Source organism: Durotheca rogersii (genome assembly GCF_024521655.1).
Source record: "Durotheca rogersii strain YMJ 92031201 chromosome Unknown GGS23scaffold_5, whole genome shotgun sequence".
Classification (NCBI taxonomy): domain Eukaryota; kingdom Fungi; phylum Ascomycota; class Sordariomycetes; order Xylariales; family Xylariaceae; genus Durotheca; species Durotheca rogersii.
In genome coordinates this window covers 144,173-167,905 of record NW_026251236.1, presented here as the reverse complement: position 1 = coordinate 167,905, position 23,733 = coordinate 144,173, and the positions used below count along the sequence as shown (strand labels likewise).

The following is a 23,733-nucleotide window of genomic DNA, read 5'->3' as shown; positions in this document are numbered from 1 at the left end:
CTGGAAAAGGTATCTAGGAAGTGGCAGGCATGTAGGGACATAGGACACAAAGTAAAGCAAGTAACCGCGTAACACGGCTTCGAGGCAAGTCTTACCTCTAGGTATGAACACATAACCTAGGTAGGTAGGTAGAGGTATGTAGGTAGGTACCTAAGGCATCCGATGCTTCCAGTATTACACGCCATAAGAGGTACTCAGGTTATACCATTATCTGTCACAATACTAACCTAGGCACCTACGTATGTTTCTAAGGCGCTGCCTGCCGCAGGTCTCTCAGCTGGGCATGTAATTCAGGGTCAGTTCTGTCCGGTTGATTACCCGTGTGCTCATACTCAACTACTCATAGGAATGCGAGGGGTTCACCTGTGCGTTCAACGCAGGTATATTACCTGTAGGCACCTTACCTACCTATATACCTCTATGTAGACATTCTCTGGTTCAAGTATTACCTAACCTAGGTATATAAGCCATTTACTGCCAAGGTAGGTAGGTACCTAACTCCGTAGCTGGCTGGAGGCACCGTACCTATAGATGCATATATCCACATAAGTAACGATTGCGTGATCCGGCCCTAAATGCAGGCGCGCATATGCACGTAAGGGTGCATGAGCCGAGGATAGAGGCGCGTATGGGGGTTACGCTATAGAGAATCGAACCTCGAGAATTGTAAGCACCTGTATCTAGGTACCTAGGTAGGCATCTTAGGAGGGCCACACCGGGTGCCCTCTCGCCATGGCCTTGGGAGGCACCCAACCTTTGGTACCCTGATCGCCTGGGGGCGCGAGAGGCCACCTGTCCTAAAGGCGCCTAACATTGATCGGTAAGAATGTCGCGTCGGAGGGGGCATCATCTTCGAACATACGCGACGTAGCACGGAATAAGTACATACCTATGTATACACATAGGTATGTGTGCCTGTGGCAGGTATCTATCCCCTAAAGTAGGTAATATACCGTGTCTCGGAGGTACAGATCGGCGAACGCATCTTGGACCGGGTCTTTTTTTCTTCTTGTCTTCAGACACACAAGGCCGGGACGTAGTAGAATGACACGTTGGAAGTTCCGCTCACCCTTGCTGCCAGACACACCCCCCCCCCCCCACCATCTCGATGAAAACCGACCGTCGAGAGGGCAGGCGAAGAGTGCGGGGACACTGTGTTCGTACTGTGAGCTTACCATGGAGCCCCTCGATTTCGTCTGAAACAATGCGGAAATCCTGGCAACGCTGAAACATCGTGAGGTACCCATAGTTGGATACAGTACCTACCTAGGCTGTTAGGAGATATTATGTCCATACCTCCGCAACCCCGGGAGGCGCATGGAAGCTGCCTCTCCAGAACGTCGGCGGCCCACTGTTTGGCATGCCGGGACCACTCGGCGCAAATATGCCTACATGGGTACGCTACTAGCGGCTACTCGCACCCCTCGGCCAGGTACCAGAGCATACGAAATTAAAGCCATGCATGTACCTCACTAGGTAGGTACCTAAGTAGACATAGAGTTTGCATGTCAATTACAACACGCGAATATAGAATATAGGAAGAGTATCGGTTGGAATTCAGCGTATCTCTACCCCCCTATAGTGCCTATCTACCTAACCTGCCTGCCTTACGCTGGGTATATGTAGGTATCTGATACACATACCTCAGGTACCTCCTGGGGTCGGTAGGTAGGTACCTAAATGTATACCTAGGTAGACACTTGGGTACCCCTCCTAGTGACCGTGCTGGACAGGGTTGTGGGTGTTGTGGTAGCATGCATGCAATACCTACCTACCTCCTCTACGTACATATTGTAATATAGTACACTGCATGTACGTGTAGTATACTACCTCCGACGCAAGTATAGCTCGGGCAGGCAAGCAGGCAGGCACGTCCGCCGGTAGGAAGGCAGGCGCGGGTTCCTAGGTGTAAACAGTGCAAGGCGATCAGGTTTGTTGTCTCCTTCTCCCGCTGACGGCAAGTAGGGGCAGGTCTTAGCCAGGTACTTGTTATTAGCGACGTCCCGCCGCGATTCCTCTCCTCTCCTCTTCCTCCTCCCTCTCTTTTTATTCTGCTTCTTCCCCCTCCCCTTTCTACAATCGTCCTTCCTCCGCGTCCTCTGCCTGTCACTTTCGCTTCGGCCCGCCTTTCTTGATCCATCGTCTCCTCGTTTAATACTCCTACTTAGACAAGTCTTCTCCGGGGACTGTCCGTACCGCAAGGCGCGCGTCGCGTCTGATATACTCCCCTCACCCCCCACAAGTCACACTCACCTTCGTCCACCTTGCGCGCCGGCTTGGCTGAGCACAACCGGATAATCGCCATGACGCTGGTAGACCTATACAGGCAGTTCCTCACTGCGCCGAACTCGTCCCAGTTGGCCGCCGAGGCTGCCCTCCATTACATCACCACGACAACCAGCTACAAGGGCGCCGAGGACATAATCAAGCACATCGATACTTCAGCCAAGCAGCTCAAGAAGGACGAAGCGGATTTTCTTACGGCGATCGAGGGACACAATGCCATCGCTGTCGAGATCAAGACCACTCTGGAGTTTGTCACCTCCGGCGGTGCTTACCTGCCTGGTCTTGACGACAATTTTTTAGCAGACCGTACCGTCCATCTTGCTATTGTATGTCACGACGCCTTTGTGCTCCCTCCAATTCTCGCTGAATCTATGAGTTAACTCGTTGCGCCGCTTCCCAGACGCACATTGTCGATTTTGCGCCCGACGGCAAGATCTCGCAGATTCGCCGGACCTGGGATCAAGGTTCTCTGCTTAAACAGCTTGACATCATTGGCAAATCGGGCCGCAACTGGCCTATCCGTGACAGCAAAGAGCAAATTAAGATCATCGAAGCCTGTGTCAAATTGTCTAGCGACGCTAGCGCCGACTCCGACTTCAGCAGTCTTTCGGCTCGTGCTCGTGGCGACTCTACTAACATTCTACGCGACCCCCACGCCTCGCTTGCCTTATTCGCTCCCCGCGAGGAGTCTAGCGAGAGCATCGCTGCCGTCGTCTCTCCCAGAGGCGGCGCTCGGCCACGGCAGCGCGATTTCACTGAAATTCTAGGCGATGAGCCGGTCGACAACACCGAGGAACAATCTGCGTCCCCAAGCAAAGTCATCGCTCCGAAAGCTGGCGCCGGGAAGGGCTTTCAACCAAGTCGCTTATTCGATGAGACGGACGCGTTCGCGGAAGAGGCCAACTCGCCCGAGGCATCCCCCAGCCGTTTCTACCGCCCTAATCCTAAGAAGTTTAGTCATTTTGACTTTGGCGACGGTTCGGATCCTCGAGATGTGCCTGAGCCGATTGGCCCTACCACCAAGAAGACCAAACATACCAGCCAATGGTCATTCGATGACTTCGTCACGCCTCAAAAGCCTAAGCCGACAAAAGGTTTGCGACACCAAGAGGTGCGCCATTGGGCTACCGACAACGACCAGGCACAGGAAAACCACCAAACCAAAACCGCTGCGCCAGCTAAGCCGCGCCGCGACGCAGAGACCCACTTTGAATTTGTAGACGACGGAGTACCCAACGGCGAACCGCGTGCTACACGTCCTAGGGGCGCCACCCAAAACAACGAGCTGGGCTTATACAAGAACAACCTGTACAGTGAGGAGGGCAATGAGGCCAGTTCTACAGGAGAGCCGCAACCTCTGGGGGCTATTACGAACTTGAAAGATCGCGGTCGGGACTTCGAGGCCCACTGGGACATGACTGACAATTCGCCGGCCCACAAGACACCCAAGGCCCCAGTGGGTGATGACCGGAAGAAGGCCGTGAAGATGATGGACGCCAACTGGTCGTCTTACGATGAGTCTCCCGCCCAAAAAGAGAACAAGCCCACGATGGTGCACTCCCGCTCTAAAGTCGACGGCGAGCGGGGGATTCATATCGCCGGTGACGGGATGGGTGGTGGAAAGGGTTCCAATCGCAACTGGCTGTTCGGTGACGAGGATCATAGCCCAACTACGAACCCCGCGACCGGCAGAAAGGCCACTGCCGGAAAATCGCAGGGCTTCAACTGGGATTTCTAGGCGACCGCCCCACCACCGCCCTCAGCGCCGAAAGATATCCCGGACGAACGTCGAGCGATAAGGACGATTCCCATTTGTTACGAATAGAATGTCTAGATGTGAGTCACGAATTCCGAGAAGGACCCCTCAGAGAGAGAATTCCCTTGTGTCTCCGTACGGAAGGCCACAGGTTATGCCGACGGTAGAAGATGTACTAGGTTGGCGGCCGGGTCCTGAGTGCGGGTTTCGTTTCATACTAGTTGGGCTTATAACAGGTATAACCTAGCCACCATGGGCATTGTCAACCTGTCGTCTGAGCAATCTTGGGAGGTTACTGGCATGCCAGGGGGCGGATTCTCCTTGTCATTCTATCTATCTCGGCTCGTGCCGTTCGTCTCGTCTCAGTCGGGATGGCAGGGCACCCTCTTCGTGTACATGTTATTATCATTTTCGTTCCAGGCGTAAAAATCTAAAATGGCTAGCCAACCAAAAAATATTTTTTTCATTCAGCAAAGATTGTCGTCATGGGTTTAGTCTCGTGCCGTTACACTCGTAGAATTCGGCGGCTCTATCCGACCGTCGGGATGCTTTGTATGGTTCGCTGATCTTCAAAAGGCGAGACATCTCATTCTTCGTAGCGTCGATACCGTCGGAATGCAACATTCCGAATGGCACCCCGAGTTCTCCACGGTGGTATGATCGGCCGCAACGGCCTACCTGCCTATCTACCTAACCCCCATCCCACAGATCAATAGGTTACTTAACGAAGGATAGGTTCGATTCCTAACAGCGCTACTTGGTAGTCTTCGCTATTTAGCTCATCTCCCACCACTTACGCGGCGCCGGACCAGATTCGACGTCGATGCGACGACGATATCACACGCACACGCACTTACGTACCACGTCCCGTAGGTATGCGCGGGGCGCGTACCGAGAAGGAGATAATGGTGGTGGAGGAGGAGGGGAGATAAGCGAAAACCACATCAGTATATATATACCTATACGGAGCAAAGAGCGGGGGAAAGCTAGAAGTGACTCGTTCGACTTAGGTATATAGGTAGATGAATCCAGACAGATAGAACGACGATAGATAGCCTCCGCAAAGCCGTACGCCTCGCTCTCTCAAAATACAGGCACCGCCGCATTACTCCCGCTTCGCCTCGCGCTCCTCGCCAGGCAAGACACCCGTCGTTATGGTACATTTATTCCGAGAGCGCCGCCGGCGCCGTTCCCGCGCTGAACTTGCGGTGCGATAAAATAGAATGGGATTATTAGAGAGAGAAAGAAAAACCAAACAATGCCGCTACGGAAGGGAGGACAAAAAAAAAGCAGGTAGTAGTAGCGGCTTCACGTCAGCACAAAAACTTGTAGATGCGCTTCCACCGGGGCCAGCCCCTCCGCTCCTCGGCCTCCTGCGCGAGGAGGATGGGCAGGTTGAAGTCGCGGCGGCCCGTGACGATGTCCATGTCGGCGATCCGGACGAACGAGGTCTGGGCGTAGAGGCGGTGCGCCAGGTAGAAGACGACGACGACGGGGACCGCCATGTACTGCAGGAAGAAGCTCTGGGCCAGGTCCCTCGGCGGCAGCTCGCGCCAGCCCACCGGCCACGCGCCGACCCAGAACTGGGCCAGCAGCACGGCGACGTTGAAGGCGAACCCCAGGTAGGAGCCCGCCACGCCGCACTGGGACTTGAAGGCCAGCTCGCGCAGGCTGTGGCCCTTCTGCAACCAGGCCTGGCGGAACCGGATGTGGGCCAGGCAGATCGACGCCCAGGTGAAGATGGACGACAGCCCCGAGATGGCGACGAGCCAGCCGAGCACGAGGCCCTGCTCGTTCAGGTCGGCGAGGTACGCCAGCAGGCCCATCGAGGACGCGACGATGATGGAAACCAAGGGGCGGCCGCGGCGGTCGATGTAGGACAGGATCCTCGGCGCCTGGCTCTGGTCGGCCAGAGCGGCGAGCGTCCGCGAGGAGCCGAAGACGGAGGAGTTTCCGACCGAGAGGACGGCGATCAGGATGACGACGTTCATAACCGAGGGCAAGACCTCGATACCCGCGTTCTCGATGGCGATGACGAAGGGGGACGCCGCGGCGGACGCCGACCCGGGGAGAAGCAGGCGGGGTTCATCGTACGGCACGAGGAGGCCGATGAGAAATAGCGCCACGATGTAAAACAACGTGATGCGCCAAAACACCTGCTTGATGGCGGTCGGCAGGGACTTTCGAGGGTTTGCCGTTTCGGCGGCGGCAAGGCCGACCAACTCTGTGCCGGCGAAGGCGAAGGCGGCCGTGACGAAAACGCTGCACAGACCTTTGAAGCCGTTGTGGAATGCGCCCGGATCCCGCCAGTACAGGCCCCCGATATATCCGCCGCCCGGGACCCCGCCGATATTTAGAACGATGCCCAGCAATCTGGGAGCGGGTAAACGGGTCAACGATACAAGCTTCGTTAAGGGGGTGGGGGTTGGAGAGCGGGGTCCTCACATGAAGCCGATGACAGCGATGATCTTGATAATAGCGAAGACGAATTCGGCTTCGCCGTATCCCTTGACGCCGAACAGGTTGATCGCGACGACGGCGGAGAGGAAGATGGTTACAAATATGGCCTTGTTTAGATCCGGGTTCCAGTACGATATGGTGATGGACGCAGCGATGATTTCGAGCGGCAGGGCAACGAGCCATTGCAACGCGTAACTAGCAAAGAATGTGTAAGTCTTTTGCCGCGCCTATTATTGCTTCTCCTTCTTCCTCTTCTCCTATCGTTTCGTAGTCTCCGGCGAAGACGGTGGGCACAGGGGTTTAAAGAGACGGACGTACTTCCAGCCCATAGCAAAACCCCACGACGGGTCGATGAAGCGTGTCGAATAGGCCGAGAAAGAACCGGCGACTGGGAAACAGACTGCGAGTTCACCGAGAGCTTGGACGGTGCAGTAGAGCATGCACCCGATGAATAGGTAGGCAAGGAGCAACGAGGCGGGACCGCCGACCTGAAGGGCGCGACCCGAAGCGACGAATAGGCCGGTCCCTTTTTTTTGTTAATGGTTCCGGTTAGCACCTCTAGTCAGCTTCCATCCCGGCCTCAAGGACGGAATTAACGGAAATGGGAACCTAGGTATATATACCTATAGAGCCGCCCATGGCGATCATTTGCAGATGCCGGCCTTTCAGCTTCCTGGCCAGATGCGACTGGGCGGTTTGCAAGGTGGCCAGCCGTAAATCATAATGATGCGACTGAGAGCCTCGCCTGCCCAGGATCGGCCGGTGCAACCGGACGGCCTCAACCGTGTGGATGTCGTCGAGGGGGTCTTCGGACGTGATGCGCTGGCTGGGGTCCCGGCGGAAGCCGTCGACTAAACGGTCGAGGAATCGCGGGGGCGCGGTGTCTTCGTAGAGGGGCTCGCGCATGGTGTAGCTGCTGCCCTGCGCGAGGGAGTCCTCCTTTATGGGGAAGACGTTCATCTCGATGTCGCGGTTGGACGGTGGCGCCATGGCTCCTGGAGGACCCGCCGTGACCGAGGGCGGGGAGGATTGCGCGCACGCGCGTACGTATCTCTATGCCTATATGTATTCTACCTATATGTGTATTACATGGGTACAGATAGGTATGGATAGGTATATGTCAATGGATGCTCGGGGAGGAGGAGGGAGAGAGGTGACGATAGCTGGTAGAGGTGATGCGCGGTTGGTGTGAATCGCGAGGTGCCTCTCTAGCCGGGGTTATCGCCTCGAAGCGCACTAGCAGATAAAAACTCGAAAAGGTGGGATTGTCGGCAAAGCAGATTGGTGATTGTATCATCCCCAGAGAGGACACGCGGGGAGGGGGGTAGAGGGAGGGAGGGAGGCGGAGAGGCAGAGAGAGAGAGGACAATGATGACGACGATGATGGTGTTGATGGTGATGATGGAGTTGGATCCCGGGCTGCGTCGCATGCATCCATGCTACACGTACCCATAGATAAAATACCTGGGTGTATGAAAAATTACGAAGGTATATACATATATCAGGTACGTAGGCATTTACCTAGGTAGGTATTTTTCCAATATATACCTGTATGTAGGGCTCCAGATATAGAGATAAGTACGTAACCTAAAGTACAGCATTCAGGCCCTTCCATCCTATGCTGATAAGCAGACAACCTGCTTGACAGGTTCCTTGCCAGCTTCGTCGCCCCCGTCCCCCCCCTCCCCCCCGCAAGCTCAGACATCATCCAATGGCGTGGGGGCCTTCTACATAGGTACATGCATACACCCATGCACATATATGCATATGCGTCAATGGAGGCACCTCCTCATCAGCCAAGGTAGTAATACCTCTGTATACTACCTAACGTAGTATACCACCACCTTTTTTTTTCACCTTCTTCGGCGTCCGCGTCTATCCATCCTGGATGCCGCTTATCGCCTATATATATCAACTGCCCAGGCCGGGAGCGTTGGAGAGCACATTCCCCGTACCCGTCGTCGTCGTCGTCCTTGTCAGAGTTTGTACATATCCAACCACGCCATGCCCTATTGTATATACCTGGGTGAGAGAGGTCCCGTTGGAAGCCACCCTACTCCCCCTTTTGCCCTGGCACCATTGCGCCCACGACGCCCTCTCACCAATGCACGCCCTCTACCGCCCTTTTTAAGAAACTTTTTTTCTCCTCGCATCTAACTCGTCCCTGCATAAGTCGGGTCCCGCGCATCCGTCACGTGTCTCATTTGATAATCTTCCCCTCGGCGTCTCGGGGTTTCCGCTTCCATCCCGTCGAAAAGAGTTGCCCCATGTCGAACCGCGGAAACGGGTGTGCTTCCGTGTTGATAACGATCTTGTCCAGGGGGAGGAGATCGTTCGGCGAGAAGAGGAGGTACATGTATTTCAACGTCTCGGCCTGCGAGGAGAGTTAGCGAAATCCCGCCATGCTTCCAGTGCCGGGTGCGGCGTCGGCAAATTCGCCGGGAAACCTACCAGCCAAAAGCTTTCCATGTTGTCCCGCATCACCGGCGGGACCACGTTAGCGTCCGACAAGCTCGAAAAGCCCCCGCCGTCCTGCACGGCCGTGTAGTTCATGAACGATTTGAACATCTCCCAGCCCCATTCCCGGTACTTGATGTCGCCTGTAATCCTCCACATGTAGAACAGGCTCTCCACCGTCTCCGGTCGCTGCAGATTGTGGGCGTCCATGGCGTGGACTGTGATATCCTTCCGCCACTCCGCCTGAGCATCCCCGTCCAAGTTGTCCGTCGGCCGACGGTGGGGGGCAGATTCGGCCAGGGGAGGGTTTGCGATGTTGAAGTACGTGATTTCGGCCGCCAGCCCGGTAGCCATCCACTTGTACGTGGCCCAGCATGTCTGCATCAATTCCCTCGCCAGCTGCATATCCGCTTCGTTCTGCTTCGTCCACGTCGACCGCTTCTTGGCTTCTGCTTCCGTCAGCCCGCCGGTCACCGACAGCGCGATCGTCCCGGGCATGAAACAGACCAGGTGGTCCATCTTGGGCGATAGAGAACCCTGTAGACCGTTCGGCCGCTCTCCGATGATCGTAAATCCAGACGGTTCCGTATAGGTGACAAGATGCTTGCGCACTCCCCGCAAGGACTCGTTCCACATCTCTAGATAGACGGATTCCTGCTTGTTGGTCTGTAGGTATTGCTTGATAAGGTACTCGTAATACGAGTCCCCCCGGCTTCCTAGCCGTATGTTATGACCCCTGAAGGTGCCGTCGGTGGCGTGTATATATATGGGGACTAGGCCGTCTTGGACGCCATTATTGTCAACCACTTCCATCACCTTCTCGGCCTTGTCCCAGAAATATTTTTCGCCCGTCAGTTTGGCAATATATTTGAATTCCAGCTGCAGGGTGGTGGTCTCGGCAGTAGACGACGCGCCACCCTCGTCATGAGCTGGCAGGGCCTCGTACTTGCCGATGTTCACACTAGCGTAGGGAACCCCAGAGGGACTGTCAAAGGCCGTTACAAGCCGATCAGCGAGATCTTTCGCCTTCTCCAAGTAAAGATCCTCTCCCGCTGCGCCTGGGTCGTCCTCGGCCAGCGGCGCCATCTCCGGGAACTGGCTAGAGAGGTAATGGGCCGAGAGAAGGCCCCCTAGCATACGGATCGTCGTCTCGAAAGTGCTGACGTCCTGGTCCTGGTCGTAGGTCAAGGAAGCCGAGATCCATTCCCTCGCGTGCGCGACTCTCGAGGTCAGGTTCATCAGGATCATGGTGTCCAGCGCGTCGACGATAATCCAGCCCATCCCCTTCGGAGTCATCTGCTCACCCTTCTTAGAGATGGGATGGAACACGTCGTAGCCTAGCAACGAGAGTTAGCACGTATCGACGTGGGGAGCACGCTGCGGTTTGAGAATGGGATTGGTCGTCTTACCCCAGGCGTATCGTTCATAGGCATCCCAACTCAGAGTGAAGGCCTCGACAACACGCTCCCTCCTCTTAAGCCAGTCAGCCGTCTTTGATGATTCCGGACTGGAGTGAAGCCAACCCCACACGGGCTTGGGGGAAACCGCGGTGTCCCGGCGCTGAGAGAAGACGCCGAAATAGTACAGCAGCGAAAGTAGTACCAGGGCAGTGAGGAGCGTGCGTTTTCTCCGCCAGATGGGTCTAACCCGTTGCGAGGCCGGGTACGCGTACGGCTTGTCCTTGTACATGGGAAGGCCCTCGCGATTATCGAATAGGTTACCGACTCGACCCTGGACCTCCCCGAACATACCCGAGTTCTTGGCTGGTTGCGACGGACCCCTTCCCCCTCGCGACGTAACCGCACTATTTCCCCAGACGCGATCCTCCACTATCCTCTGCGGGTTTCCAAACGAGGGGACATTTTTAGGGACGGCGAAGGACATGTCAAAGTTGTCGGCAACTTGTTTACTCTTCTCAATGGCATTAACGCTTGCCTCAACGGCGCGTTCGGTGAGGTCGATGGCAGCACGCGAGGCGGTAGTTCTAAAGATAGAGAGAGCGCTCTTTCGATGGAGGCCAAACGGGTCGCGAACGTTCATGGAGTAGGTAGGCGTAGCAGACGAGGACGACACTCATTTCCCGGAATTCGGCGATCCGAGGCGGGTATGGTTTGGAGGGGGAGAAGAAAGAAGCAGAGGTAGATTAGGTAGGTAGGGAAATAGGTAGATAGGTAGGTGGGTGGAGGGCGAGAGAAGAGACGAGAGATGACAGGCAGTAGTCGCTACATAAATAGGTCAACCCAACGCCTAGGACGAGATGACGCGGTATGGATATAAGACCTTCTTTCTTCCTCATGCAACGGCCCCCTTTGAGGCCCCCTCGCCCAGTCGAGTGAGAGGGTTGTTAGGGGATTATATTAGAAAGATGAGGAAGCAATATGAAAGCACCGCTGTAGAGAATTAGTTGGCATCAAGGGTCACAGCTAACCCTTGCTGGCGGCATGCAATTATGTAGGTAACCTGTCTAATCTACCAAACGGATTGGAATTAACAGTGGCAGGATTTATATGTAGAAGTAGTAGGTGGATAGTTTATACTCGACAGCAGTGGAAGTAGACAGATATGGCATTAGGTACCTGGATACTTCTAAGCCCGATATTGCCAGTGCACGTTCGTGTGTATCGCACCAGGCGGGTATACCTACCGTGTACATAGATACGTCATGTATTATTCCTTCTTCTTCCGCCGTTCCTCTGTCCCTCTGGAACGTTTCCGGACCGGCAGTATCGGCAAGTGCTGCGTTATTGCAATAAGCTTAGTAGCTTCTGTACGGACCTAAACCCGTCGGACACTAGCCATATTAGGCACCTGGCGGAGTACCTCGCTTCCACTAATCTTAGGTATTTAGGGGTCTATACCTCCCGCTCAACTGGCTAAATACATAGGTACACACATGGGTTACGTGTACTTCTTGTACATTGCATCACATTATGAGGTTCCCAGTACCTCGTGACTCCTGCCACTATCCGGACCCAAGGATACGCACCTAACCTTACAGTGGGCACCTGTTGCACATATGAATTTATGCACAGGACGTTCCCTGGCCTTCTAGGTAGGCACGTGTGAAAATGCACTTATGTATAATGTAGCGATGAGCGGGATGTAGATACCTTAGGTACTGTTAGCATGGGATACCTAGGTACCTATGTACCCACGTCGAGTTCTGTGGGGGACGTCTGTAAATTGCATCCCCGCCGTTGGCTGTAGCATCTGCCTAACAACGTCAAATGCATTTCTTCAACCAAAAAGAAAAAGAAAAAAAGATGCAGTGCAATGGACCCATGGGACAGAGGCGCGTGAACAAGACCACGATTGCCTACGTACATCTGTCCGGGTAAATATAACGAGTCACAAAGCTCTACCTCGACCGGCCGCGGGGGCGTATTGCCTCAGACCCTCGGGATAAATACAACAGACGAGGGACCTCCCAAGCAGACGCCCAGGCCGGCGAGATGAAGCGGTCCAACTCCCACCGTTCGGCTTACCAGTGTTACCCGTACCTCACAGCCCAGGAATTTGCCGAGGCCTGCCACGGCCTAGACAGGCGATACTGCCAGGCCACGCTCGGCCCTCTGCGGCGGCGATGGCGCCTTCATGTCCATACGGCACTGGACGTCTCGCTTGAGGGCGGCCATCCGGGATACACTACGTTTCTGCAGATCACCCGGCCTCTGGACGACGGTACGGCCGCTGACAGCGACCTCGCGGCTCAGATGGGCGACTGCTCGCTGGGCGAGGATCAGGAGTCGAGCATGCAGCTGGACATCGACCGGGCCGTAGTTGAGATGGAAGATTCGGACAAGGTCACTCGGGGCAGCCGCCTCCACCTCAGCTGCAGCATCGGTCGCTAACGAAATGGTAGGAAGTGCTTCCGAGGTCGTCGACTCGGCCCAACTTTGACGTCGGCTATGCCAAGTACGAGATACACCTACACCCAACCTATCATGCACCGTGCCTCTGGTTTAGCCTACACAACTTACCGGCCGCCGAGCCCGCCTTCGACGTAGAGTCCGTCTTTCGGTACCTGGTCCCCCGACATTTCAAGGATGCTCTGAGGCAGGCCGGTCCGATTGGCGGCATCTCCATCGACGTAAGTGTATATGTCTTCCGCGCTGTTCAAACGAGTCAATTGCCTGCGCTGGATGCTGGGTATTTATTGTCTCTACCTTATGACTAAGTGTCGCGCTTCCAGCATCACCCCCTCACTGGAGTTCCCTCCTTCTTCGTCCACCCATGTGTTCTCGGGGACGCCATGACCGGCTTTGACTGCCCCAAAGAAGACTATCTCATGGTATGGCTGGGTTTGGTGGGAGGATGCGTCGGGCTCTGGGTTCCTAGGCAGATGGCCACGGTCCAGGGAGCATGAACGCGCTGCATGGCTAGAAACGCCGTGGGAAATGGCATGACGGGTCCAAAGGGCTCTCTGTTCGAAGGGAATCCCCTCGGCGGTCAATACCAGTGAGCCTCTCATTCGTCATCACTGTCTTCCTCCATCGCCACGTCTTCGTCGCTCTCCTCCTCTTCTTCCTCATCGCGGGGCCTCTTCTGTCCACGAGTGTCGGGGCTTTTTGCGCCAGCTGGGGCCCTGTCCGGAGCTTGGAGCGGTTTCACGGGAAGGTTTGGAAGGAGGGGGGTCGCTGTAGTAGTACTGGAAGTAGTCGCGGCGGCGGTAACGGACGATCCGGGCGCCGGGGCGTTGAAGATGCTTTGCTGGGTCTCGGTCATCTCGACATTGGCGGCGGCTGATCCGGGGAGCTTGTATGTGCCATCCAATTTCGCAATCGTATCCGACTTGGATTTCGCATATTGAATGTGCTAGGGGAGAGACATTAGCAGGACAGATACGGCGGATTCAGAGAAAAACAGAGAGAGACGGAGGAGGAGCTCCACACACCAGTTCTTTGCCGAGAAACTTGAATCCTTCCAAGGACCTCATTGCCTGCGTCGCGGCATGGACATCGCGGAAGACGATGTGAGCTTGCCCGCGCATTTTCATCGTCTTGAGTGCCACGACGTCCAGCACAGGGCCGTAGGTCGAGAACAACATATAGAGCGACGTCTTCAAGTCGGCTTTATTTATCTTGGACGACGGCAGGTTGGTAACGTATAGTCTGCAGCGCACCTTTAGCTGGGACGGCGCGAGCTCAGCAGGACGGCACGACAACTTACGTCTGGTTGGGTGGGATGGGAGGTGCCCTGACGCCGGCCTTGGAGGCCTGGCCTCGCGCAGCGGTGGTAGCAGTAGCAGTAGTAGTCATGGCGGAGAGCGGGCGTGGATCGATTTGATTAATGAATATAGAATGGTGAATATTTTTGCATTATCGACGTTTCTTCTCGTCTCTCTTAGCGGATGATGGAGGGCTCAGTATGAGCAGTCTTGCAGCATCTCCAGTAGCCTCAGGGAGGGCTGCCAATGGTGCGGTCGACCTACAAAATATCCATTCAAGGTTCTCTCGGGCAGGTTAGGCAGGCTAGCTACATATCTGTATCCTTTAGATACATATCTCTCTCCTCGTCAAAGTAGTATAGGTACCTGGTACCTAGGTAAGCACGCATATTTAGGTTGTATAGCAAGTATCTAGATCCATGACCTCTGGTAAATGCATATGTGCCTGATAGAGGTAGGTACATCCTATCTCAATCGTACCTAGGTACCTACCTAGTAGGTAATGAGGTTATTACGTACCCCTTGCCTCTAGTAGTAGGTTGGTTACGTACCTGACCTGCTCCCTATTCCGACTTGCGTAGCGAATTGATCTTCTTCCTTCATCCCCCACTTCTCCTAGGCTTCATTCCTAAATCCGCAGGCACCCCTTGGCCATCCTCGACGCGGTAGTAGAGAGCTATACTCCTACCAGCAGCGTCAAGAGGAGAGCAACTCTACAAGCAACAGAGAGAAAAGAGAAGAAAAAAAATAGCGAAAGCACAAGAAGAGAAGGGGGGAGGAAGCAATTATCAATATGGCCGCCCCCGAAGTTCATCATCTCTTCCACCGCCCCATCGCCGACCACTCGTTCTCGGCGGACCGCAAGACGCTAGCTGTTGCCAAAGATTCCACCATTGAGCTCTACGGCAAGGTCGGCAATGCTTTCAAGCTCAAGGACGAGTTGAAGGGCCACGACAAAACCATCACCAGCGTCGACATCGCTCCCGGGAGCGGTCGAATCGTCACCTGCTCTCAAGGTCTACCTGCCCCACGCCTCACCCCCTGAGACGTCCCATAAATTAGTTCTAATACGAGCGCACAGATCGCAATGCCCTAGTCTGGGAGCCCTCGCCAACCGGGTATAAGCCGACGTTGGTGCTTCTCCGGATTGCCCGAGCTGCCACCTTCGTTCGCTGGTCCCCCTCCGAGATCAAGTTCGCCGTGGGGTCCGGCGACAGGGTGATCGCCATCTGCTACTTCGAAGAGGAGAACGACTGGTGGGTTTCGAAGCATCTGAAAAAGCCCATCCGGAGCACTATCACCACTGTGAATTGGCACCCCAATTCTGTTCTGCTCGCCGCTGGCTCTACCGACGCTCACGCGAGAGTCTTCTCGAGCTTCATTAAGGGCATCGACGCCCGCCCGGAACCTAGCGTCTGGGGCGAGCGCTTGCCTTTCAACACCGTCTGCGGAGAGTTCCTCAATAATTCGGCCGGGTGGGTCCACTCTGTCGCCTTCTCCCCCAGTGGCGATGCCCTCGCTTTCGCTGCGCATGACAGCAGCATCACCATCGTCTATCCCACCGCGCCGGAACAACCCCCGAGGGCAGTCATTAGCGTCAACACCCAGCTTCTACCGTTTATGAGCCTGATATGGAACGGCGAGAACGAGATTATCGCCGCCGGGCACGATTGCGAAGCGTTCCGGTTCAGAGGCGACCCGTCTGGATGGCAGCTCAGTGGCACGCTAGAATCCAAAGGAATATCTGACGACGGGGATGCTCGAGAAGAGTCTGCGCTGAATATGTTCCGGCAGATGGACCTGAAAGGCAAGATCAAAGACGACACGCAACTAAAGACCGTCCATCAGAATACCATCTCGACGCTGCGCGTCTACGAATCCAGCGGCGGATCCGTGACCAAGTTCAGTAGTAAGTGTTACTCGCTGATTCGCAGTCCTAAGCTGCGGGTGTGTTTGAGGTGCTAACGACGTTATTAGCAAGCGGCGTCGATGGTAGGGTGGTTATATGGCATACCTAGGTCCAGCTAGAGTCACAAAGAGAGCATGTCAAAATGTCTCACGACTTCTGTGGCTCTATATTTGTTTTACGCGTAGTATCCGGTCTTTCATGTTCCCGCACCTGCTCGAAGTAGCCGTCTAGCTAATCTCTACCGCTGTATAAGACGCTGGAAATGCATGGACAGCCTTAATAAATCTCCTCCATTTGTCTTTTTCTATAAATAAACGAACTTCACATCCAGGCTTTCTAACCTCCCTAGCCATGTGGCTTCAGCTTAATCGTGTCAAATTCCTATGAGATCGTCAAGAAAATCCATCTAGTTGGGAATTTCTAACCTACCTCCTCGATATTATCCGCCTAGGGAAATTCGACCATGGACCTACGAGAGTCGAGGGTGTCCTCTACATGCAGGCAGCATCGGACCCAGACGTCTACCTACCCTGCTTGGAGGTATGCCGCGGACCGACCGCCTAGCCCTGATCAAGCATGCCAGCATGCCACGTCGCCGAACGGCCAATTTTTCCCCGAGCGCGAGAGCAGGCACTGGAGGTATTCCGGTGATATCCATACTCCGGTACCAAACACGATCCCCTGCTTACGTTGCTATCACAGGATTGAGCCACTAAATGACTATCCTGTTGGATCTCTTCAGACGACAGTAAACCACATTCAGGCTCCCTCACCCTGGGCGCATGCTCAGAACAACAATCCTGACGCAGCATCAAGCCATCACTCCCGGCTGGTGCCCCCATCCCCAGAGTTACAGGCAGAGCTCACGCGAGACTCCTCACGGCCGACTAACGGCGATCTCCCGAAGCATACTTCACCCAGCGACGACGGTCAAACTGCTAGCACCCGTAGCAGCTACCCTGGACAAGGCGACCACGTCAGCACTGTTGTCGGTGCCGTGCATGACATCTGCTTAGAGTCCACGAAGACATACCTAGATACACACCGGATAAATCGCCGAGCGAGAGCCGGCCGTTCGTCGATGTCATACGCGGATAGCTTCCAGCGGTGGGCGAGTCGGGGGGGAAATGACGAACCCGACACTACCGACAACGGCGTGGACGACCGCCTGTGCACAGTCCCCACATCGTCAGACTCGCTTCTTAGCAACATTAGTAGAATCTGCACCATGCTCTGGGTGGGGTCGCAGCGAGACCGGCTTGACGTTCTGGATGTCGAGCGCTTGGCCGTCGATAATATGGCCCGCCTCCTGTCATGGGCGGAGACGGTTGTGCTGGGCGAATACGACGAGTGGGAGGCGTCCAGCGAGGCGACCGCCTGGCGTGTCTTCGAGGCAGGCCGGAACCTTTGCGCCTTACTTGGGGTTACAGACGGGGTTCACGCTATGGATAGCTTGAGAGACGAAATAACAGGGTCCGAGCCCTGGAGGGTTCCAACCCCTGTACCGAGGTCCAGTTGGTGAGCATCGGAGTGTGTATTTCAGTAAGGGGAAACAGGGGACGAAGATGTCACTACATATTGACCCGCGCCCGTTACCCGGTAGTTTTATCTAGAAACGGCAGCGGGGGGTCTGACAACAGAGCCTTGTACATACGTCCGTGACGGAGGAACTTTTAGAGGTAGAGACAAAGACAATAAACACACCACGTGGCTGCTACCAGCCAGACGTTAGTTTGAATCTCCGTAGCTGGCGCCATCCACACGGCTACTTCTTGACGGCGGTTTGCAGTAGGTATAATAGGAGGGCTAGCAGCTAGACTCAGTTGACCCGCCAGCCTGGGGCAGACCTGGACACGGGCGTGAGGTTCTCGGATGTTGATCTCGAGTTAGTTGCCCAGGTGATCTAGGAATGTACACGTAGCTGCCGGCTTGAGTAAGAAGTAGGTATTGATATCTAGAGGCTACCAGAGGGTGGATGGAATGCGTACTCACATTATGTTCATAGCCTACCCTGACAAGTGCATTCTATATCCATATCTATTGACGCTAATATCTTACCTTTACCTCCTAGGCATGCCTTCCTTCTATAAAAACAATATCCCGCAGGGTCTATAGGTAAGTATGGGTTGCCCCGTAACAAACATCGAAATACTAGGAGGCGTTACCTGTTACCTGATGTACATGGGTACTTGGGTACTAAAAGTTTGCACAAGGTGCCGGCAGCCTCAGTGCATTACATAAGGTGCAATCGCTGTTCCATAATGGAAGGTCAATGAAACTGTACATATCAACCATACGCACTCATTAAAGATTATGAAAATGCCCCTCCCCCCACATTGCATTTGAGATTCGTATTTCCCACTTCGATTTCATTCTCGCATCCCTCACGATAACAACAACACCGACAGCCCTCATCCGCTGCCGCTGGCGAGTCAACTTCAAACCCACCAGGAGATCGTGCGAACTTCGAAAGGCCATTCGTGCGCCCACCTGTCACTGCAAACCCCCAAAAATGGCTGCGCCGGACAAGGTCTTCTCCCTTGAGGGAAGACTCCTGAAGCTGGACACTGCCCAGGACCTTGAGGCCCACATCGGTCCGTTGCGCGCCATGGACGACGTCGAGGAGATCCGAATTTTGGGAAACACCTTGGGCGTCGAGGCCTGCAAGCTTCTTGGGGAGGTCCTGGCGACCAAAAAATCCCTAAAGGTACGAGCTGGTTAAGCCGCCCTACCCAGTTGCAACCTTTCCCCCCCATCTGTCTCCCCCCCCTCCTCTCGCGATTTCGCCCAAGTTCGCCTCGCTAGCCTCGCCCTGGCTCACCTGGTTTTTCGTCTAGGTCGCAAACCTCGCCGACATATTCACCGGCCGTCTGCTCAACGAGATCCCCGAGGCCCTCTCCTCCCTGCTCACATCCATACTAAACCTCCCCAACCTTCGAACCATCAACTTGAACGACAACGCCTTTGGTCTCAATACCCAGGCGCCCTTGGTTGCCTTCCTATCGAGCCACATCCCGCTCCAGCATCTATATCTCAACAACAACGGGCTAGGCCCCCACGCCGGCGTCCTCATCGCCGATGCGCTCTCGGAGCTCCATGCGAAAAAGGAGGAGGCTAGGAAGGCTGGCCAGGAAGTCCCCTATCTCGAGACTGTCATCTGCGGCCGAAACCGGCTGGAGAATGGCAGCATGCTCGCGTGGGCCAAGGCCTTCAGCCTTCACAACAGAGTCAAAGAGGTCAAGCTGGTGCAGAACGGGATCCGGCAGGAGGGCATCGAACAACTGCTCACTCTGGGTCTCAACCACGCCACCGAGCTCAAGGTGATAGATCTTCAGGACAACACCTTCACCGCCCAGGGCGCCAAAGCTCTGGCCAAGGTTGTCTCCCTCTGGGGAGATATACAGGATCTCGGTGTCGGCGATTCGCTTCTTAGCGCACGGGGCGGTATCTACCTCGCCAAGGCCCTCTCCCAGGGCCGGAATCGGAGGCTCGAGATCCTCCGCCTGCAGTACAACGACATCACGTCTGCCGGGGTCAAGGGCCTCGCGGCCGCGGTGCGGGACGGCCTGCCGGCGCTGCGCAGGATCGAGCTCAACGGCAACCGGTTCTCGGAGGACGACGAGTCGATCCTGGCGCTCCAGAACCTGCTGCGCGAGCGCAAGAAGGGCCGCGGCGGCGGCGGCGACGCCGCCGGCGACGAGGACTCGTGGGGCGTCGACAGCCTGAGCGACCTCGAGGACGTGGACTCGGAAGAGGAAGAGGCAGAGGAGGAAGAAGAGGAGGAGGACGAGGAGGGCGTGACCCCCGCGGAGAGGGCCGAGAAGCTGGTCAGGGAGGCCGAGGAGGCCCAGGAGGAACCCACAGCCCAGCGCAAGGACGCCGAGGTCGACGAGCTCGCCAAGAAGCTGGAGAAGACGGGGATCTAGGCCAAGCCAACGCGTCGGCCGAGAGGAAAGAAAGAAAGAAAGAGAAAGGAGAAGAAGGGGGGAAACCATTCCGGGGCTGGCAGGGATGTGTGATTTAGAGAGACGCACGAACGGAAGGTATAGGAATTGAGGATACCCAAGTCACCGAGAAACCCGATACAACCTTTTTTTTTATTTTTTACTAAACCCTGACACCCTAGATATGTAGACAACCCGAGCTATGGCATTTCGCCATTCTACACCTCAGATTATTCAACCTGTCCGTAGTGGAGACATTTTTCTAATAGAAGCCATCCGTGTACAGTTTCCTCGCTCGTCATCATCTCGGCTCCTTCGCCCCCGGTTCTCGTATAAGCCGCCCAGTCAGCCGAGCACAGCTGTCACTGCGCAAGAAGGGGAGGGGCATGTGCCATATATCTATTCCAATCGTTCGTTATTTCGTAGCGAAGACACAGAGATCTCCTAGGCCCCCCGCCGCGATGGCGGTCGAAGGAGGGTGGTAAGAGCCGTGTAAGAGTAGCGTAGTTGCGTTATATATACAATACGCGCCTCCAGTTGTACAGGATGTGTACCCTCTTGGCCCTGAGATGTAGGCAGCCCGCAACCATCGAAAGCGGGCGAGCGAGCCGTGAGAAAACTAGTCCCGTCTCATCGTACGTACAGGCGACGCAGTTAACCGTGGCATCTCTACGGCCCCCTCCCCGACCCTGAAAGGCCAACCCTCTATTGTAAAACAACACCGGCTCCGGTGTAGGATCACCCGTGGCCGTTAATTATAAGACTTCGCCGATAATTTTGGCCGCCTCCCGGTACGTTTGCAATAGCTTTTCACACTTCTCGCGCTCCTTCTTCACGCCATCATCTTCGTAGAGAAGCTCTTCAAAGAGCGTCTCCTTGTAGAGATCGCTCACCAGCCGGTTCTGGACCCCGTCTTTACAGTGGTTGACGAGTAGGTGCATAACCGCCTTGGGGACTTGGTCGGCGATAGATTCTCTGACGATGTTGAAATACGAGGATATCAGTGCCCGGATAAGCTCCGTCTCCATAGCTTCGCGTTCGCTCAATGCTGGCTCCACGCCATCACCCTGTAGGCCCGAAGGTTAGTCAGAGCAAGGATGATGAGAGGGGCGGTCTTACAGATTGCGGCCCAAGACCGAAGCCGGCAGCTTTGGGGCTTTCCTCCTCACGCGACAACGAGGAAGGCAATACAGGTCTGTGAGCTAATCTATCTTCGCCCCGTCGGATGCTTTGACTGAAAGTGGGCTCCGCGCCCTGGCTAACGTGACGCGGGAGGGAAGAAGGGAGGCCTGCACCTTGGGGCGGTAACGGACCGTCCTTGCCGAAAAAATAATTCAGAAACGAATCCCGAGCGGTTCCGATCGCTTGGGGGTTGAATCGGTTGGGTGAGCCTGGGCGTCCACCATTCATGGCGACGGCTATACTCGCGTTCCCGTTTTCACGGACGGCGGGCGACATGCTTCGGGAACCCATCCCGCCCTGCTTCCGAGGTTGAGGGCCGTCAGCTCTATCGTGAGCGGCATCTTCATCTTCCTCCTGCGCCTCAGTTCCGTTCGCACCAAGCTCCTTGAGCCGTCTCTTTTCCCGCCGATCACGTTCTTCTTGTATCAGCCTCTTCCTCTCACGATCTTGCTTATTGCCGACTACGTGACTCATGGCGGCAGCGGCCCCCAGAAAATTCGGATGATTCGTGTTGATGTATGCACGCTGGATAGCGATGAGAGACTCGACATACGACGACGCTGGTCCGAGCCTTTCTCTCAGGAGGTCCGATACGACTTCTATCAGCTTGGCTTGGAGCCTCGGATACCTGGAGAGCTCGGTTGAGCCGCAAGTGTGGCATATTTTAATCAACTCCTCGTAGACTAACTCGACGCATCGTTGGCTAGGAAGCTCCAAGAGCTTGATCTGCGGTTTGACCAAGAGGTCAAAGGCCATTTCCGGCACGAACAGACTTGGGCGGGGGCCGGTTGAGTTGCGAATGGCGGTTCTGATGTCCAAGGTGGAGAGATTGGAGGTCGGATCGATCGACTCCAACGCACTACCAAATACCGAATTAAAAATGTAATAGATTCGCGCACCTCCAGACAGCTCCTTGGTCGATATTTCTGTCGAGGTGCCATCGATGGACGAGATGAAGGAGGTGGCGAATCGGGTCATGAGCTGTAGGATCATGGACCCTCGGTGTTCTTTCCCGCTAAAATGCATATCGCCGTAGCTCGCCAGCTCCTGTTGGGTCTGACCCATCAAGGTGTTGAGACGTGCCTTAATGTCCGGTAGACGCTCCCGGATATGTGCCATGAGGGTCTGGTTCAGGGTCTTGGCTAGGTATTGCGTCCCGCAACGCATGGAGATATTTCGATAGGCGGGGTGATGCCGGAAAAACTCCGTCTCGGCTTTGAGGGCCTCCTCCATAGGCCGGTTGCCTTGGATATCCTGCTGAGATCGATTGACGACTCCGATAAAGCCCAGCTTCAGTGGATAGACTCGGCCGGAGAGGATATCCAACGCATTGGTGCCGTGGTCCATCAGGTCCACCTTGGTAAGAACCCCGATGGTCCGCCGGCCCAAAGGATCGACATGCCGGGCAAGCTTTAGAGCCTCCGAGTTAACGATGTCCACATTCGCAGGCGAGACAGCGAGAATGATGCTGTTAGGCTTCGCAATGTATTCCGAGATGAGAGTTCGAGTCTGTTTCTCGATATCGGCTGGTTGATCGCCAATGGGAACCTGCCAGGCACACCAAGTCAGCCACTAGCCGGATAGACAGGGTTCCCACCTCAGCCGAGTATACCTTGGTGAGTCCCGGCAGATCAACTAGAGTCAAGTTGAGAACATGGGGGGAGTATATTTTCAGGTTAATGGGCTGTCTATTGATGCCCTTATTGCTGCCGGCGACACGAGCAGTCTCGTTTTCGATTTCGCGCTTGACATCACCGAAGTCGGTAAATCTTCGACCTGGTATATGGTGGAATTCTGCCCATTCGGAACGGCGAGCTTGCGTAGGATTCCTATACGCAGCGTGCGCGTCCGGTTCCGTCTCATCCTCCTCGACGTTGATCAATTGCAAAATCAAGGGACGGCGAGTGACGATACCGCTTCCTCGGGGCAGGAAATCGCGGCCGACAATATTTTCTAGCACCGAAGACTTGCCCGCAGATTGGGAGCCGACGACGACCTATACGTTGGTGGCAACAGTAAGCAAGCCGCCGTGCAAATACCAGTACGGGGTCGGCAAAACAACACAAGATGGAAGAGAGTCTTGGGAGCGCACGAACGTACGATCTGAGGCAAGTCGAGAGAATCCGTGCCGATAGTGTTAAATACCAGGTCCTGCAGCTGGTTCACGATCCGCAGCAGGTCGTCCCCTAAGGCCGCCATGATGGAGATGAATAGCTACTGTGCTTGGATAATTAGTAGCAGATTCGGTGGCAGTGGATTACTTTGGCGCCGGTTGCGTTGGAAGGGGGAGGAAATTTTGTGATTCCTGATGCTGGCAATGAGGGCAGCCAGACATCCGCTTATCAGTAGTCGATAGAAGACCAAGGGCACGGGCTACCCGGATTTTTTTTTCTCTCAGGTCGAGGGAGCACAGGTGGTTATAGGGACCGCCAAAGCGATGAGAGGAGATCCCTGGCCAGGAAGCTGGACTCAGACTGGAGGAGGGAGAGACGAGTTGATGTGTCGAAGCCCAGTTGGTAGTTTGGATGAAAAAAAATGAAGGCCCTTGAGATGGAATTATGGATAAGGCATG

The 23,733-nt window shown here is 55.2% G+C and overlaps 9 protein-coding genes across 9 annotated transcripts; 5 read left to right on the top strand and 4 right to left on the bottom strand.

The window, feature by feature from the left end:
- The first annotated feature begins 1,735 nt into the window (after nucleotides 1–1,735).
- Nucleotides 1,736–4,517, top strand: GGS23DRAFT_557146 (uncharacterized protein). Its single transcript, XM_051515693.1, has 2 exons — nucleotides 1,736–2,612; nucleotides 2,687–4,517. The coding sequence occupies exons 1-2, from the start codon at nucleotides 2,304–2,306 to the stop codon at nucleotides 4,022–4,024; spliced, it is 1,647 nt and encodes a 548-aa protein (XP_051373709.1). The 5' UTR covers nucleotides 1,736–2,303; the 3' UTR covers nucleotides 4,025–4,517.
- Nucleotides 4,518–4,719: 202 nt separating this feature from the next.
- On the bottom strand, nucleotides 4,720–8,020 carry GGS23DRAFT_557144 (amino acid permease). Its single transcript, XM_051515692.1, has 4 exons — nucleotides 7,126–8,020; nucleotides 6,821–7,028; nucleotides 6,488–6,697; nucleotides 4,720–6,415 (listed from the first exon to the last, which is right to left on the bottom strand). Exons 1-4 carry the CDS (start codon nucleotides 7,490–7,492, stop codon nucleotides 5,356–5,358), a joined length of 1,845 nt encoding a protein of 614 aa, XP_051373708.1. The 5' UTR covers nucleotides 7,493–8,020; the 3' UTR covers nucleotides 4,720–5,355.
- A 137-nt stretch (nucleotides 8,021–8,157) lies between these two features.
- On the bottom strand, nucleotides 8,158–11,510 carry GGS23DRAFT_557141 (glycoside hydrolase family 47 protein). Its single transcript, XM_051515691.1, has 3 exons — nucleotides 10,369–11,510; nucleotides 8,954–10,296; nucleotides 8,158–8,876 (listed from the first exon to the last, which is right to left on the bottom strand). Exons 1-3 carry the CDS (start codon nucleotides 10,997–10,999, stop codon nucleotides 8,703–8,705), a joined length of 2,148 nt encoding a protein of 715 aa, XP_051373707.1. The 5' UTR covers nucleotides 11,000–11,510; the 3' UTR covers nucleotides 8,158–8,702.
- Nucleotides 11,511–12,218: 708 nt separating this feature from the next.
- GGS23DRAFT_403486 (uncharacterized protein) lies at nucleotides 12,219–13,493 on the top strand. The gene is made up of 3 exons (XM_051513605.1): nucleotides 12,219–12,762; nucleotides 12,822–13,049; nucleotides 13,152–13,493. Exons 1-3 carry the CDS (start codon nucleotides 12,412–12,414, stop codon nucleotides 13,323–13,325), a joined length of 753 nt encoding a protein of 250 aa, XP_051373706.1. The 5' UTR covers nucleotides 12,219–12,411; the 3' UTR covers nucleotides 13,326–13,493.
- Nucleotides 13,146–14,381, bottom strand: GGS23DRAFT_403456 (RNA-binding domain-containing protein). The gene is made up of 3 exons (XM_051513604.1): nucleotides 14,129–14,381; nucleotides 13,854–14,070; nucleotides 13,146–13,774 (listed from the first exon to the last, which is right to left on the bottom strand). Exons 1-3 carry the CDS (start codon nucleotides 14,215–14,217, stop codon nucleotides 13,427–13,429), a joined length of 654 nt encoding a protein of 217 aa, XP_051373705.1. The 5' UTR covers nucleotides 14,218–14,381; the 3' UTR covers nucleotides 13,146–13,426.
- A 265-nt stretch (nucleotides 14,382–14,646) lies between these two features.
- Nucleotides 14,647–16,378, top strand: GGS23DRAFT_403443 (actin-related protein 2/3 complex, subunit 1). The gene is made up of 3 exons (XM_051513603.1): nucleotides 14,647–15,142; nucleotides 15,208–16,035; nucleotides 16,104–16,378. Exons 1-3 carry the CDS (start codon nucleotides 14,920–14,922, stop codon nucleotides 16,142–16,144), a joined length of 1,092 nt encoding a protein of 363 aa, XP_051373704.1. The 5' UTR covers nucleotides 14,647–14,919; the 3' UTR covers nucleotides 16,145–16,378.
- Nucleotides 16,096–17,773, top strand: GGS23DRAFT_403421 (uncharacterized protein). The gene is made up of 2 exons (XM_051513602.1): nucleotides 16,096–16,674; nucleotides 16,738–17,773. The coding sequence occupies exons 1-2, from the start codon at nucleotides 16,499–16,501 to the stop codon at nucleotides 17,555–17,557; spliced, it is 996 nt and encodes a 331-aa protein (XP_051373703.1). The 5' UTR covers nucleotides 16,096–16,498; the 3' UTR covers nucleotides 17,558–17,773.
- A 656-nt stretch (nucleotides 17,774–18,429) lies between these two features.
- On the top strand, nucleotides 18,430–20,071 carry GGS23DRAFT_403358 (RNI-like protein). The gene is made up of 2 exons (XM_051513601.1): nucleotides 18,430–18,742; nucleotides 18,873–20,071. Exons 1-2 carry the CDS (start codon nucleotides 18,548–18,550, stop codon nucleotides 19,959–19,961), a joined length of 1,284 nt encoding a protein of 427 aa, XP_051373702.1. The 5' UTR covers nucleotides 18,430–18,547; the 3' UTR covers nucleotides 19,962–20,071.
- Nucleotides 20,072–20,734: 663 nt separating this feature from the next.
- On the bottom strand, nucleotides 20,735–23,360 carry GGS23DRAFT_594553 (Dynamin central region-domain-containing protein; the record flags this gene model as incomplete). The annotated part of the gene is made up of 4 exons (XM_051518185.1): nucleotides 20,735–21,046; nucleotides 21,099–22,709; nucleotides 22,774–23,157; nucleotides 23,262–23,360. 4 exons carry the CDS (start codon nucleotides 23,358–23,360, stop codon nucleotides 20,735–20,737), a joined length of 2,406 nt encoding a protein of 801 aa, XP_051373701.1.
- Between the last annotated feature and the right edge of the window lie 373 nt (nucleotides 23,361–23,733).